At 48.5% G+C, this 14,905-nt stretch overlaps 1 protein-coding gene across 2 annotated transcripts in view; it reads left to right on the forward strand.

Annotated features, from left to right (window-relative positions):
• Positions 1–334: 334 nt before the first annotated feature.
• The window catches only part of REPS2 (RALBP1 associated Eps domain containing 2), a gene marked incomplete at both ends in the record, with an annotated part of 164,245 nt that continues 149,674 nt past the window's right edge, over positions 335–14,905 (forward strand). For both annotated transcript variants that reach the window (XM_084258093.1, XM_084258094.1), the window contains one exon: positions 335–583. In XM_084258093.1, the coding sequence (XP_084114219.1) occupies positions 335–583 (249 nt within the window). The remainder of the gene's footprint in view (positions 584–14,905) is intronic.

Raw genomic sequence — 14,905 nt, forward strand, 5'->3', positions numbered from 1 at the left:
CGCCCTCTGCAGCCGGGCGGCGCGGGCGGAGCAGGTGACCCGCGGCGGGGCGGGCGGCGCGGCGCGGGTTACCTGGCGCGGCGGGGCGGGGCGCGCGGCGGGGCGGGGCGGGCGGGGCGTGCGGGGCCGCGGTTGGCCGGCTTCGCGCCTGTCTCCATGTGCCGCGCGGCGGAGGCACAACATTCAAGCCCGGGGGCGGGGCCGGCGCGCGCCGGGAGGAAGCGGCCGCGCGGCAGCTGCGGGGCGTGGGGGCGGTGGCGGCGGCGGCCCAGGCCGAGCGCGGGCGGCGGCGGCGGCGGCCGGGGTGAGATCGGCGGCCCCCCTGGCCGGCCCGATGGAGGCGGCGGCGGGCGCGGGCGCGGGCGCGGGCGCGGGCGGGGGCGGGGGCGGTGGCTCCGGGCCGCCGCTGCTGAGTGAGGGCGAGCAGCAGTGCTACTCCGAGCTCTTCGCGCGCTGCGCCGGCGCCGCAGGCGGGGGGCCCCCGGAGGCCGCCAGGGCCGCCCCCGGTTTGGCCGCCGCCGCCGCCGGCCCGGTGGCCGACCTGTTCCGGGCGTCGCAGCTGCCCGCCGAGACGCTGCACCAGGTGGGTACCCGCGCCCCTCGCCCCGGCGGCTGTGGAGAAGCAGGGGGCGCGCGCGGCGGCCGGGGGACCCCGGAGGCCTCGTCCGGGCGCCGGGCAGGGGGCTGCACCGCCGGGGAGGGAGGCGACGCTCCGGTCCCCCCGGGGGCCGCCGGGTGCCCGCGCCGCTCCGCGCTGCGCTCCCGGCTTCCTCCCCGGAGGTGACCTGACACGCCTGCCCCTCCCCCGCTCCCCTCCGGGGCTCCGCGGTCGCCGGGACCCAAAGTTTGCCCTGTTCTGGAAGTCGCGTTGGCGTTGGCTGGTGGTGCTTCCACCTCTGATGTCCGCTGCCGCCCCTCCTGCTGCAGGGATGGGAAGCGGTGGGCGTTCGCGGTACCTCGCCGGGATGGCAACTCCAAGGGCGCGTCCCTGCAGGGCCGGCGGCCCACGGCTGAAGGTTGGCCGCTCTGTCGCCTGCTGACATGTTCCTTCTACCTACCTGCCTGCCTCCCTCCCACCCACCCGCCCATCTATTTCGGAACATTTGAAACTGCAAAACCTTACTGACAGGCTGCAGAACCAGGGGAACGGGGGCTATTCAGCGTCAGCCAGGGGGGGCTGTCAAGCCAAAGCCAGCTGTCTGCTCGGGGCGAGCGGTGCACGCGACACGTCCAGCGTGAGGACACTTGTACTTTGCATCTTATTACTTGGACTTCCACTAGCATTGCAAAGTGACCGCTGGCCTGCGCACCTCTTTTTGGCTGCTCCATATCTGGAAGACGAGGAGGCAATGGGATGCTCCTTAGCAGACGCTGTTGTTTTGTGCTTTCTTTGCATCTTGCAGAAAGACTGGTTGTCTCTTTTGATGCCCCCACCCGGCATGGGGAGAACAGTCTTAAGATCAGACCCAAAATGTCAAATGGAGCTCATCCCCCACCCCATAGTTTCACTATTAATTCTTTCCTTTTTCGTTGAGGTGATGTTGGTTTACAGCACTGTACATGCTTTAGGGGAATAGATTTACACCTCCTCAGATGCATGTTACCACACCACCCCCACAAGCCAAGCACCCACAGTCCTTTAGAAATGAAGTCTTTCTTAAAAGCAATAGTCGGTAGGAAAGTTATTACCACCAACGGAAAACTCGGAATGGCGATTGGTATTTTAAAATCTAGTTCCAAAGGAATACTGAGGGTTTTATGGTTCACTTGCAATATCATTGTGCTGGCAGGTATTTTTTTCATTCCTTAAGACTGTCTTTTATCCTGCGGGAGCATGCATTTGTCTATAGCGATTTGTACTCTTTCGCCTTTTACAATTTGGGATTTCTGAAACAGCAATTAGTACACACAACTGAGCTTGGCTCTTTGTCCCTTGAAAAGTCCTTGCTATGTAGACAGTTCTGCCACTGCTGTTGAGCCGGACCAGGTAGAGAAAATGGTCAGAGTCTGAACACAGACCATGGCTAGTCGCAGTGTTCAGAATAGGTAACAAACTTACCAAACGCTGTTGCAACTTCTCAACTGAAAAAAGGGATAAGTGAAGGAGGCCACACAGCAAGTAAGGGACAGTTGGGTACCTGTTCAGGCTTATTTTGTGGTCAGTAATACCTGGAATGTGATAAAAGAAAGGGGGGCATATGAAATCTGACATGTTGGTTGACTGCTCACAAGGAACTTGAGAGGGGCCTTTCCTGGTGTTAGAATCCCTGCTCCCTAGGGGTACATGTGATTGAAACAAACAAACCCAAGAGAGCCAGTACCTTTGCATGAATGAGATTAACTTCTTGATGTCTACTTGAAACCTGCTTGCAAAAAATTGTTTCAAAAGCTGGCAAAAGGGGACATCCTTAGAAGATTCCTTGTACTAAATCTCTCAGAGCTTTAACCTCCCTTATTCAGCCGAGCAAAGCAGAAGACACCCTTACCCTTTAATCTAACAAAATTGCAGTAATCCACTATTCGGGCAGGTGAAAATTAACATCAAAGGCATCCTGGGCAGGGCAATGTAATCAGAAGAGATTCAAACAAAACCAGCAGCAGGCAGGCACCTAATTTTTACCACTTTTGGTGGTATGGGGCAAGGATGGTGTGGAGGGTGGTGTGTGCACAAGCCTCTTTCCCATTCACCTTGATTTGCAGTCCTTCATGAGTGTCTGAGGCTTTCTTTAAAACAAATGCAAACTTTTTAGCCTTTCCCTGTTCAACAGGAACCTGTAAGTTCAGAATTAAGTGGCCCAACAGGTATAACTGCTCAACTCAAGGAGGTACTAGTCAGCCCTGGTAGTTTCTATGGCAACTAGCAGCCAGGTTTTCTTCCTAATAAGCATATAATTAAGATGACCATAATGTTCCAGGAAGGTCGAAAATCTTACCTGAAGTAAATGGTCTGTAAAAATACTTAATTTTGTCTTCTTGGGTGTAAAAATAAACCATTGCACCTGTTACTTTGGTGTGGAATTGAGCTATCTTAGGGATTTTTTTTTTTTAGTTGAAATATATTTGTATGTTATTTTTAAAAATAGATTTATTTTTTTCAGAGTAGTTTTAACAGTTTACAAAACTCGAGGGGGAAGGTGCATAGCGTTCCCGTAGACCCCCAGCCCTGCACAGGCACATTATCAGCATCTCCCCCTAGAGTGATGTATTTGTTAAACTTGATGAACCTTTGTTGACACGGCATAATCACCCCAAGGCCATAGTTGACCTAGGGTTCACTCCTGGAGTTGCATGTCCCTTGGGCTCGGATGTGCACCCGCCGTTATAGCAGAGCATTTCCTCTTCAGATCCCTGGAGTTCCACCATTTCTATGCCTCCCTTTCTCTCCCCTCTGCCCCAGCCAATCACTGATCTTTTCACTGTCTGCAGAGTGTTGCCCTTTTCAGAATGTCCTGGACTTGGAATCATGAAGTGTATGGCCTTTCCAGATTGCTGTTTCACTTAGCCATTCAAGATCCCTCTGTTTTTGTAGCTTGCTGGCGCACTTCTTTTTAGAGCTGAATACTACTCCTGTCTGAATGCTCAAAGTTTGTTGATCCATTCAACAGCGGGACATCTTGGTTGCTTTCAAGTTTTTGCCAGTTATGGTTAAAGTTGCTATAAAAATCCATGTGCACCTACATTTTCAACTTCTTTGGGTCAATACCAAGGAGCGTGATTGCTGGATCCTGTGGTAAGCCTATATTTAGTTAAGTCTATTTTTTAAAAAAAAATTTATGCATAGAAGAACTGGGGTGTCGGCCAGAGGTGCGGGAGGTGAGAGGATTCACCAGAGCCAGAGTGGGGAGCAGAACAGGCAGACTGACTGAAATCCACTGCTGAGGGGAGCCGCGGGCGTTTCTGCCCTCCCGTCATTAGGATGGATGAAGGCTCCCTGCGGTCCTGAATGCATGCCTGATGGCGGGCACCTGGAGTGGGGTGTGGGCATCGGTGGGTGGGTACACCTGGGCTGAGAGACTGGGCTCATAAGGGCGGCGTCATGGGGTGCGAGAAGAGTGGAACCATCAGAACGAGAAGAAGCGAGAGAACAGAAGCAGCTGAGAAGCAGAGGCCACGAGAGAACACGGGAGAGAGCCCAGGAAAGAGTGAAGATTCACCCGGGGCTGGGAGGACTACCAGTCTCCTGGCCCCCGGCACCCCTGCCTGTCGTGGACCTGATAAATCCCAATCAAGGCCCAGAAAAGCCACTGAGGGCTCCAGGACTCTCCTTGACCGGCCTGCTCGGGTCACAGAATACCTGCCCTGCGCCATCCCGCCGCTGCCAGAGGTCTGCTGCGCCATAGCTTGGTTACTTAGTAAGTTCAGTAAGAAACTGCCAAACTCTCTTCCAAAGCGGCTGTACCTTTTGTCATTCCCCCAGCAATGAATTCCTATTGCTCCGTGTCTTCACCAGTGTAGGGTGAATAAAAAGCATCAGGCTTTTCTGCCTTCCCGCCATTAGGATGGATGATGGATCCCTGCGGTCCTGAAGGCATGCCTGATGGCGGCACCTGGAGTGCGGTGTGGGCATGCGTAAGTGGGTGCACCTGGGCTGAGAGACTGGGTTTATAAGGGTGACTTCACGGGGACGCCAGTAGAACCATGAGGGAAGCAGCGAGAACGCGAGAGAAAGCCGGAGAGCCTAGAAAGAGTGAAAACTTACAGGGGGCCGGGAGGCCTGCCAGGCTCCTGGCCCCCCGCCCCGGCACCCCTGACTGCCGTGTACCCAGAAAATCCCAATAAAGGCCTCCAGGACTCCTCCTTTACCCGGTCTGCTCCGGTCATAGAGAACCTGCTCTGGCCCTTCCTGCCGCTACAACCAGCATTGTCAGTGTTTTGGATTTTGGCCATTGTAATGGGTAGGTACTTGTATCTCATTTTAATTGCATTTTCCCAACAACATATGATGTTGAGAATCTTTCCAAATGCTCATATGCCATCTTGAATTGTATTTTTTTAAAAAAGATTTATTTATTTATTTGTTTGTTTGTTTATACAAGCACTGGGTACAGTCAGAAGCGCAGGAGGGTGAGAGAATTCACCAGAGCGGGGAGCAGAGCAGGCAGACTGACGAAGTACACTGCTGAGGGGAACAGTGGGTGCGGCAGGAGAGGTCTGCGCGCCATGTGGGACTCTCGCTGGTGGCCGGGGATCGAACCGGCGTTGCAGAGGCTGCGGGCAGCTTCGCAGCCCAGGTCTCAACCCCTGCGCCACCAGGGGAGGCCCATATGCCATCTTGAATTGTATTTTAATGCATCGTAACCACCTATTTTAAAGGCTATTTGGCCTCTATAGAATATCTTAATGTGCTGATTTATTTTAAAAGCAGGATTCAAATATTAGGTGAAGAGTAGAAAATTGAAAAAAAAAAAGAAAAAATATGAATGTCTAAGAAACGGGTAGTTTTTGTTTAATACTTCAAGACAGTGGACTACCAACTTGGAGTGATTGGTGTCCCAGGTTTGTGAAGGATCTCATTGATAGTCAAAGGCCCGCAATTTACTAGGGTGGGAATTTAGGGTGTGGTGGGAAGTATCTCATTGATATTCAAAAGCCAGCAATTTACTAGGGTGACAATTTAGGGTGTGGTGGCAATCACGTGTGGGGTTGACAATACAGTATTCTGTTGTGCTGCTGGTGGTTAGTGTCCTAGTTGCCCAGGTTACAGCAAAAAAATTCAAATACAAAACCCCTGCCCTCAGGGAATGTAGATACCATGTAAATATACCCCTCTCCCCTCAGAGTTTGGGTAAGATTTGAAATAATAACATCAAGGAATAAAACACCAACTTCAACCTGGCAGGTTTTATATTTGATGTAATGATTTAACAAACTATAGATTTCTTTCTTATTTTCTTGGTTGTCGTCTTAGTCTCTGAAAATACTGTGCTATCTCGAGTAGTCATTATAATTATTTTTCATTTTTATGATATTTAACTCTTAGACATTAAAGAGAATAGTTAAAAAAAAACCAACAACATGGTTGAGGGCCTCCCTGGTGGCGCAAGAGGTTAAGATGCAACCTATGGGGCCTCCCCGGTGGCGCAGCGGTTGAGCGCTGGGTTGCGAGGCTGCCCGCGGCCTCTGCGACGCCGGTTTGATCCCCGGCTGCTCCCCAGCTACCGGAGGAGGGTCCCACGTGGTGCGCGGACCTCTCCTGCTGCCCGCTGCTCCCCTCGGCAGTGTACTTCGGTCCTTCTGCCTGCTCTGCTCCCCGCTCTGGCTCTGGTGAATTCTCTCACCCTCCGTGCTTCTGACTGTACCCAGTGCATGTATAAACAAGCAAAACAAACAAACAAATAAATAAACATGCCCTCTACTAAAAAAAAAAAAAAAAGATGCAACCTATGAAGCTGTCCGCAGCCACTGCAGCATGAGTTCGATCCCCGGCCAGGGAGCAACCCACATGGTGCAGCAGACCTCTCCTGTCTCGCCCTCTGCTCCCCTCAGCAGTATATTTCAGTTGATCCGCCTGTTCTGTTTCCCACTCTGTCTCCGGTGAATCCTCTCAAAGTTCTTGTGAGCTTTTCCATGGTTAAATGATCAGCCAGAATTCTTTAATGTGGATGAAAATATTTTTTTGTTTTTGCATGCTTCTATCCCTTTGTAACATACAGCTTCGGGAGCTGGACGCCAGCATACTTAGTAAGTAGGAATATGTGCTGTTTTAGATAGTCTCTTTTTATTCTAAAAGACAATGATTGTCTGCAGATATAGGAAGTTCCAGAGCCAAACCGTAGTGTGGTTAAGCGGAGGACATTTGCATAATCATTGCTTACTGACTGTTATAATATTTCATATGTGCAAAGCTAGTTCCCCAACAAATAACTCCCTGTCGCTCAGCATGAGAAGTGAAATATCAGTAGCTCAGTTATTGTGCAAGTTTCCTGTGATCCCTTTTTGGCTCCTTTCCCCTCCCCAGCCCAGAGATTACTCTTGTCCTGTATTTGGTGTGCATGGTTTGAAAATTTCTTGATACTTTCATTCATGTGTGTGTGTGTGTGAGAGAGAGAGAGAGTGTGAGTGACTAAAACAATTTGTTGTTTTGTCTGGGTTGTCATGTTAAAATGAGGAGTCTGGTACTGTAACCTTCACAGCTTGCTTTTCTCTCATTATGTTTTGGAGGTTCATCCATGTTGACACATGTCACTCTAGTTCATTTATGTTTCCTTTTAAAAAAACTTCATTATGAGCCTCCCTGCTGACGCAGGGGTTAAAGTCTCAGTGCTGTCAAGCTATTGCCAGCCACTGAGGCATGAATTTGATCCCCGCCCGGCCAGGGAGCTACCCACAGGCCCAGCAGACCTCTCCTGTCTCCCCGCTGCTCCTGTCAGCAGTGGATTTCAGTAGATCTGCCTGTTCTGCTCCCCACTTTGTCCGGTGAATCCTCTCACCCCCCACATCTCTGGCCTACACCCCAGTTCTTTTTTAAGATTTATTTATGCATACAAGAGCTGGGGTACAGGCCAGACATGTGGGGGGTGAGAAGAGTCCCCAGAGACAGAATGGGGGAACAAACAGACTGACTGAAAAAACACTGCTGAGGGGAGCAGCGGGCGAGTCAGGAGAGGTCTGCTGCGCCAAGTGGGTTGCTCCCTGGCTGGCCGGGGATCGAACTCGTGCTGCAGAGGCTGCAGATTGCTTCATAGTGCGGTGCGTAACCCCTTGCGCCACTAGGGAGACCCTACACCCCAGTTCTTGTATGCATACATAAATAAAACTAAATCTTTTTAAAAAAACTCTTCATTACTTGCTCTACAGAGACTCATCTGATATTACTGTAGAGACCTTTATGCCTAAGGAAAGTGGGAAGCATTTTTCTTTACATAGACTGCCACAGAACATATACAAGCAGGAACTGTACCTTTATAGGTAGCAAAATGCACACTGATTTTCTTGAGCGTATCAGAGGACCTTAGAGCTAATGGATTAGGCTTTCCTGTGTTTGTTTCTTATCGTTTTAAAATGGCAAATCTCAAGTAGATGGAAACATTGGGTTATTCCTCTGTGCTTGACACCCAGACTCAGCAATCACCAGTATAGAGCCAGTTCCATTTCATCTGCACCCCCACCTATTTCTCCCCCCTCTAGTATCCTGACGCAAGTTCTAGACATCACATGAGTCTTAGGGTTTATCTTTTTTTTAAAAGGTTTTTCTTGTCTTTTTTTTTTAAGATTTATTTATTCATACAAGCACTGGGTACAGTCAGAAGCGCGGGAGGGTGAGAGAATTCACCGAGCCAGAGCGGGGAGCAGAGCAGGCAGAAGGACCGAAGGACACTGCTGAGGGGAGCAGCGGGCGGCAGGAGAGGTCTGCGCGCCATGTGGGACCCTCACCCGGTGGCCGGGGATCGAACCGGCGCTGCAGAGGCCGCGGGCAGCTTCGCAACCCAGCGCTCAACCGCTGCGCCACCGGGGAGGCCCTCTTAGGGTTTATCTTTCAGGAAGGAATCTGGAGGCGGTCAGAAGGAGTTGGGAACATGGCAGGGGTTTAATATGGGCAGGAAAGGCAACCGTGGTCTGTGGTCAGATGGCAAGGGTTTTCAAGGCAGGATCAAGGCACTGGCTGCGTACCTTCTTTTCTGGAACCTGGGGACCTCTTTCAAGCTCACTTGGTTGTAGGTAGAATTCAGTTCTTTGTGACTTTAGGACTGACGGCTACCTGCAGTTCCCGGCCCCAGGGCCCTCTCTGTAGGCAGTTCGCAGCATGGCCATTTGCTTCTTGAAGGCCTCTGGGAGACGCTCTGGCTGGCTTAGGTGAGTGACATTCCATCACCTTTGCCATATTCTGTTGGTTAGAAGCAAGTTGCCCACACTCCGGGGGACACGGGGGGTGGGAGATAATACACAAGCACAGTCACTAGGAAGTGAGAATTAGTGTTCATGGAGGGGTGACCTTAGATATTTTGCACCACAGTTGCCTTCCAGAGTTTGTCTGAAGCAGAAAACTACTTGTTTAGCTTTGGGGAGTCAGAATGTTTTTGTTCAACCACTCTTTCCAAATTTCTTTATCTTTAAAAAAAAAACATTTTCATACATAATTCTTTTTCTTATGCCAAGCAGAAGTGGCAAATATGTATCTTCGTGGGTATTTTCGATTTTAGTCTTTAGGCAATTTTTTTTTCTCTTAACTAGTAGGAGGGCAACGCAGATGTGAATGCCCTGCATACCCATTTAGAGAATACAGCCCCAAAGCAGGCCCTTTTAACTTGGGTCCAGTTCAGGAGTTTGTGAGTTTAGATGTAGGGAAAACATACCTATTTACTGAAATCCTTCTAGTATGCATGTAGGCAACAAATCACAGTATTAGCAGTGCCAGTGACTTTGTCACCTGTAGAAAGTGTATTTTTTATTATGATAATCATGGCAGGTAGTTCAATGATAATTTACAACAGTTCTACACACATTGATCTTTATCAGTTGTGTTTTTAAAAATATTTTGATAGCTGTATTTCAAGATAATTTTTATGATCTTGTGTGTTTTAAGTGTTGGATTTTATGCATTTAAAACAATTACCCTGTGAAGAGGCTCACACAGACTGCCCGTACAACAAAAGTCTGAGAAGCCCTCTGGGAAGAGTTGCCAGGTGTCCCGGTATCGGGAATAGAAATTTCCATTTTTTCTAGATCATTGGTCCAAGGTCAGGTCAGGAGTGCGGTGCCATGAGGCTGCGGTGGTCCCTCCTCCTCCAGTGCTGCTGGTGGCAGGGAGCCCAGGGTGAAAGAGCTCAGCTGCCTCCCCCCCAAATCTCATCCTGCAACCCCTACTCTGTCGGCTGAGTTCTCTGCCCCTGACCTTTCTCTCGGGCCCTCTCAGCTCTGCGTGACCCTGGAGAGCCCCTCGGGAGCATGCGCCAGTTTTATTTACCAGTATTCTCTCTGCTTGGGAGACGGGCTACAACATGGGCTTGAAGGAAGTGATCACCCTGGCTTTCCCCAATTTAATTCAAGACCAGGAGAGGCTATTAACATTAGGCTAGTAGTAAATGCTTGCTTTGACTTAATTCATTTGTAACACTTTGCTGTTGGTTTACAGAAAAGTAGCTTTGTTCCGCCTCCTGGGGATAATTAAGTGTTTCACCTGTGTTAATTTCCTGACTAATTGAAGTAAATCCCATAAATGCCAGCAATTAAGAGGTTTTTTTTAAGGCAATTTTTTAAAATGTGTAATGTTTGCCCCAATTCTTTCAAAAGAACATATTTAGTACAATAATCTCTTTGTTTCTCCCTTCGTGGAGGGTCAGCCTTCTGAAAAACAGATGATTATACACCAACAGCTTTTGGCCCTGGAAATGGTGTGCTTACTTTTTGATTTTTTTTTTTTTTAGGGTCTCTTTGAAATTATTAAATTTTTTTTGACTCTTCTCCTTTGCATTCTAGTACCTTTTGTAGCCTTATTACTGAGAGATGGTATGGAAGCCAGGCACACGACATTCAGTAAGTAAATGTTCTAGATTCTTTTTCCCCTCAAATTTTATTAATTTGTCGGCCATTGACATCTCTATAACTTGGGGGTACATTTTCAAGCCATCTGGGCTTGGTGCTACTGACATATCGGCCCCGATCATTCTTTGTGGCGGGGGCTGCTCTGTGCACTGTAAGATTCTGGCAGCATCTCTGGTCTCCACATAATAGAAGCCAGTACCTCTCCTTTCCCTGGTTGTGACAACCAAAAATGTTTCCAAACACTGTCAGATGTCCCCTCGGAGAAGATCTCTTCTGGTTCTGCATGTGAAAACTGTCATGGTAGCACCTAGTACTCATTCACTGATTGCCACATACTTGGCCTTGTTCTTTGCCTTGTGAAATGCTCATCTCCTTTAATTCTCGAAACCAAGCCACCGGACAGGTGTACCATCATTTGCTTAAGGTTATATCGATTAAGTGACTTCTGGCAAGTACCTTTATAATGATCTGGGTTGAAATTTGATCGCTATTGAGGAGACAAACTAAAAAAGAAAAGGAGGGTTCCTGGTGAGCCTTAGTGAAGAGGCTGTTGCTGTTAGAGCAGTTCTGTGTGAATGTTGGAATTCTTGCATAGTGGGGTGAGTCCTTGTGTCTGTGTGTATAGCGATTTATAATAAAAATATGTATTCGGTTTTTGCCCAGTTTCTGGCATAGAGCTCTAAAAACTCTTGGAATTTCCTTAAGTGAGGAGAGCCATAAAGGTGTCTTTTGTTGTCTTAATGAGGTGACTTTTGAACCCCAATTCAGGATAGAGGCTGGTTGCCAGGAAATCAACCTGTGTGATTACTGGGTAGAAACTTCATTCTCCTTTCCTCACCCCCAACCTCTGGAGAGGGGAGATAATCCTGAAAGTTGAGTCAGTTGCCAATAGCCAGTGATTTAATTAATCCTGCCTATGTCATAAAACCCCAGAAGGACAGGGTTCGGAGAGCTTCCGGGGTGGTGAACATGTGGAGATTTGGGGAGAGCATGGGAGCTCGGAACCCTTTTTCCATCCTTGTTGTATGCACCCCGTCCATCTGGCTGTTCCTGAGCTATGGCCTTTCCTAGTAAACCGGCAGTCTGGTAAGTATAATGTTCTGAGTTTTGTGAGCTGCTCTAGCATGTTCCTTGCACCCAAGGAGGGGGTCCTGGAACCTCTGATTTATAGCCAGTTGGTCAGAAGTACAGGAGGCAACTGGACTTGGGATTGCCTTCTGAAGTGGGGGCGGTGGTCTTGTGGCACTGAGCCCTTAACCTGTGGGAGCTAAGTGAACCCCCAAGTAGATAGTGTCAGAATTGAGTTCAGCTGCAGGCCTCCCAGCTGGCATCACAGCATAGCTCGGTGATGTGGGGGAACCCCACACCCGTGGTGGAGTTGGGAATGGCGTGCTGGGAGGGTTTTACTGGAAATGTCGAGAATGACAAGACCGGTATCAGCAGGAAGCCATGCTGCTCCCTAGATCCGAAGGGCCCGGGGAGGGCACGTGGTTGCTAGAGCTGGGGAAGGGGTTTCCCACACGAACAGTAGTCTAGAAGAACACAGCCAAGGAAGGGCTGGCGGGGTGGGGGACACATCACCAGCTCTCCTCGTGTCTCATGTGCTGAGTGCCTCTCCTTTCCCTCTCTTGGCTGGCAGCCAGAGGCAGGGGGCCTGGCCCAGGAGGGCAACCTGGGCAAAGTGTTTGAAGGATTGGGGGTGGCTCTGGGGACAAATGATGGAAAAACTAGTAGCCACTGCTAGCTGGGCTGGGAAGCACTGCCTCCTGGGGAGAAAGGGGCACAGCCGTTGTGGGGAGCCAGGGAACTCCGCTTGTGCTAAGCAGGGCCTAGGTGCCCAGGAGCGGCAGGAGAGGACTGGATAGGACCGAGCAGTCCCTCGGAGCTTCTTCCACTTCTCTGGGGAAGGAAGCCTTGAGGACTGTGAAATTCATTCTCTCTCTGTGTGTGTGTGTGTGTGTGTGTGTGTGTGTGTGTGCATGCATGCGCGCATCTGTAGTTTGTGATCAGAGTGGGGCATTTCCATGGGTTGGAGTTTTCTTTTTCAGAGCACTGGGGGAAATACAGTAATTGAGTGGTGCCCTTGGACATTCTGCTGGGTATAGCTGCCCAGGGTGGGGCGGGTTGCCCTCCTGGGCCTGGAGATGAATCTCTTCAGAGCAGTGGAAAGGATAGGAGGATAGGCTAGGATTCCTATCGGGATTCATGCTCACGCCAAAACATGATTTTTTTGGCACACTGCTCAGACTCACTGAGGCCCTGTGGAGCAAAGCAAGGTGTTAGGATCTTCCTCATGTACTGAAGAGTAAAGGCAAATGCAAGGAAATAGCCCTGTCCTCTTTTGCATTCTTCATGGGCTGCATATTTTCAGGAAAACTTGTTGCCATGGCAATGGGGTAGCTCCATCTCTGTAGTGTACTACATAAAATTAGCCCTTTGTGTTTGAGGGTGATGTTGGTGACAGGTGGTTGGGTAAATGTATAGCAGGGTGCTTTGTCGGGAGCCATTTCCCAGAATTCCATTGTTGAAAGTTGCGAAGTCATGATGAGTATTGAGTTTTCACTCTCAAAATGCAGTTTTCTCTGGAAGAGACAGGTGCTAGGGCTGTTTAATCGTGAATGGCAAACCTTCTTTTGGAGGTCAGGGAAATATTGGAGCCAGCTCTCATTGTAATAGGTAATTGGCTTCTCCACTCTTGGCGCTGCAGGATGTGCAGCTCAAGATTGGGTGGGGGCAAGTAGGGATAATTCATTCTTCGAACACATGGTTCAGCCTAAGTGCCTTGTACTTCACCACCCACTCGTAGCAAGTGGTCAGGTGGAATCGAGGGCCTTGAACTCTGCACCAAGGAACAGGTCCTGGGTAAGCCTCACTTCTTCCTGCTGGGTTTAGTTTCCGACCTCCCAATATAGTCAAGGGTGGAATCTGAGCCTAATCCTAAGTTTTTCTTTCAAAATTCCTTCAGGCAATGTCTTAGAGCAGTCGCTTTTAAACATTTGGGTCATCTTCTCACCTTTCTTCTAGAAATTTGTCTTACATGTGAATAACAGTTTCCTACTGCCGAAATAAAATTTACTCTAGTTTTGAGACTTAGACGCTCTGGAGAACATACCTTGGCTGGGAATTTTAGACTTAATAAAGTAATCATTCTAATTCTGATATGCATTGCACAACTGTACAAATAGAATCATTGCCTTTCCTCTAGGAGTCATAGGACTTTTGGTTTATAATATTGGAAGCAGTCGTTCAGTGGCTTGCTGCGTGTCCAGTGTTACTCTTGGAACTTTCTGTGTATTTCATTCATTGGTGCTAGTGTAATCAGTCTTCCCCTGAGTGTTACTGTTTTCCCGAGCTTACTTCTACTATGGCATATCTCAAGTAGACTTGATTTCAGCGCTCCTTCTATACACATTGGTTTTTTTCATCATAACAAATATTTATAACCCTTCCCAAATGAGAAAGAGAGTAATGACTTTATTATTTTAATAGTTAAATGTTTTCTTTGCTAGGACAGTAATTGTAATCCCTCACCTCTGTTTGTTTCTAACTATATTGCGTTCTACTTTTGGGCTTTCAGCCAACATAAACATGGATACATTAATAATCCTTAAGCCATTTGGACTGATTGTGCTATTTTAATTTAATAAGTCCTGTATGTGATAATGATTACATTTTCTATATTCATATGGTTGCATTTAATATGTTCAACATAATCAACTTTGAAACATTTATGCAATTATTAACAAAGAAGTTTTCACCATTGTCTCATTTCCCCACTTTTTAAATAATAGCTTTATAGAGATTTAATTCATATACCATGCAACTGACCCATTTAAAGTATGCAATTCAGTTTTTAGTGTATTCAATATCTAGTTCCAGAATATGTTCATCTGCCCAAAAAAAGCCCCTGTACCCACTAGCAATCACTGCACTCTCAGTATCCCCAGGCAACCACAGCTCTACTTTCTATTTATATTGATTTGCCTATTCTGGACACAATGTATATAGATATGAAGTCATATGATATGTAGTCATCTGTGACTGACTTGAGCATAGTGTTTCAGTGTTCATTCATGTAGCATGTTATCAGTGCTTTTTCTGTGGCTGTATGACTATCATAATTAGCCAGCTATCTAATTGCTGTGCTTTATAGGCATTTCCATTTTTTGCTATTTTATTTAACATTGCTTTACAACGTAAAACTCAGGCATGCATCATTAAAAATAAACATGTAGGGCCTCCCCTGCTGGTGCAGCCTCTGCAGTGCTGGTTTGATCTCCGGCAGCCGGCGAGGGTCCCACATGGTGCGACAGACCTCTCCTGCTGTGGCTGCTGCTCCCCTCAGCAGTGTATTTCATCAGTCTGCCTGTTCTGTTCCCCGCTCTGGCTCTGGTGAATTCTCTCACCCTCCCACGCTTCTGAC

This window comes from Talpa europaea, assembly GCF_964194135.1.
Source record: "Talpa europaea genome assembly, chromosome: X".
Taxonomy (NCBI): Eukaryota; Metazoa; Chordata; class Mammalia; order Eulipotyphla; family Talpidae; genus Talpa; species Talpa europaea.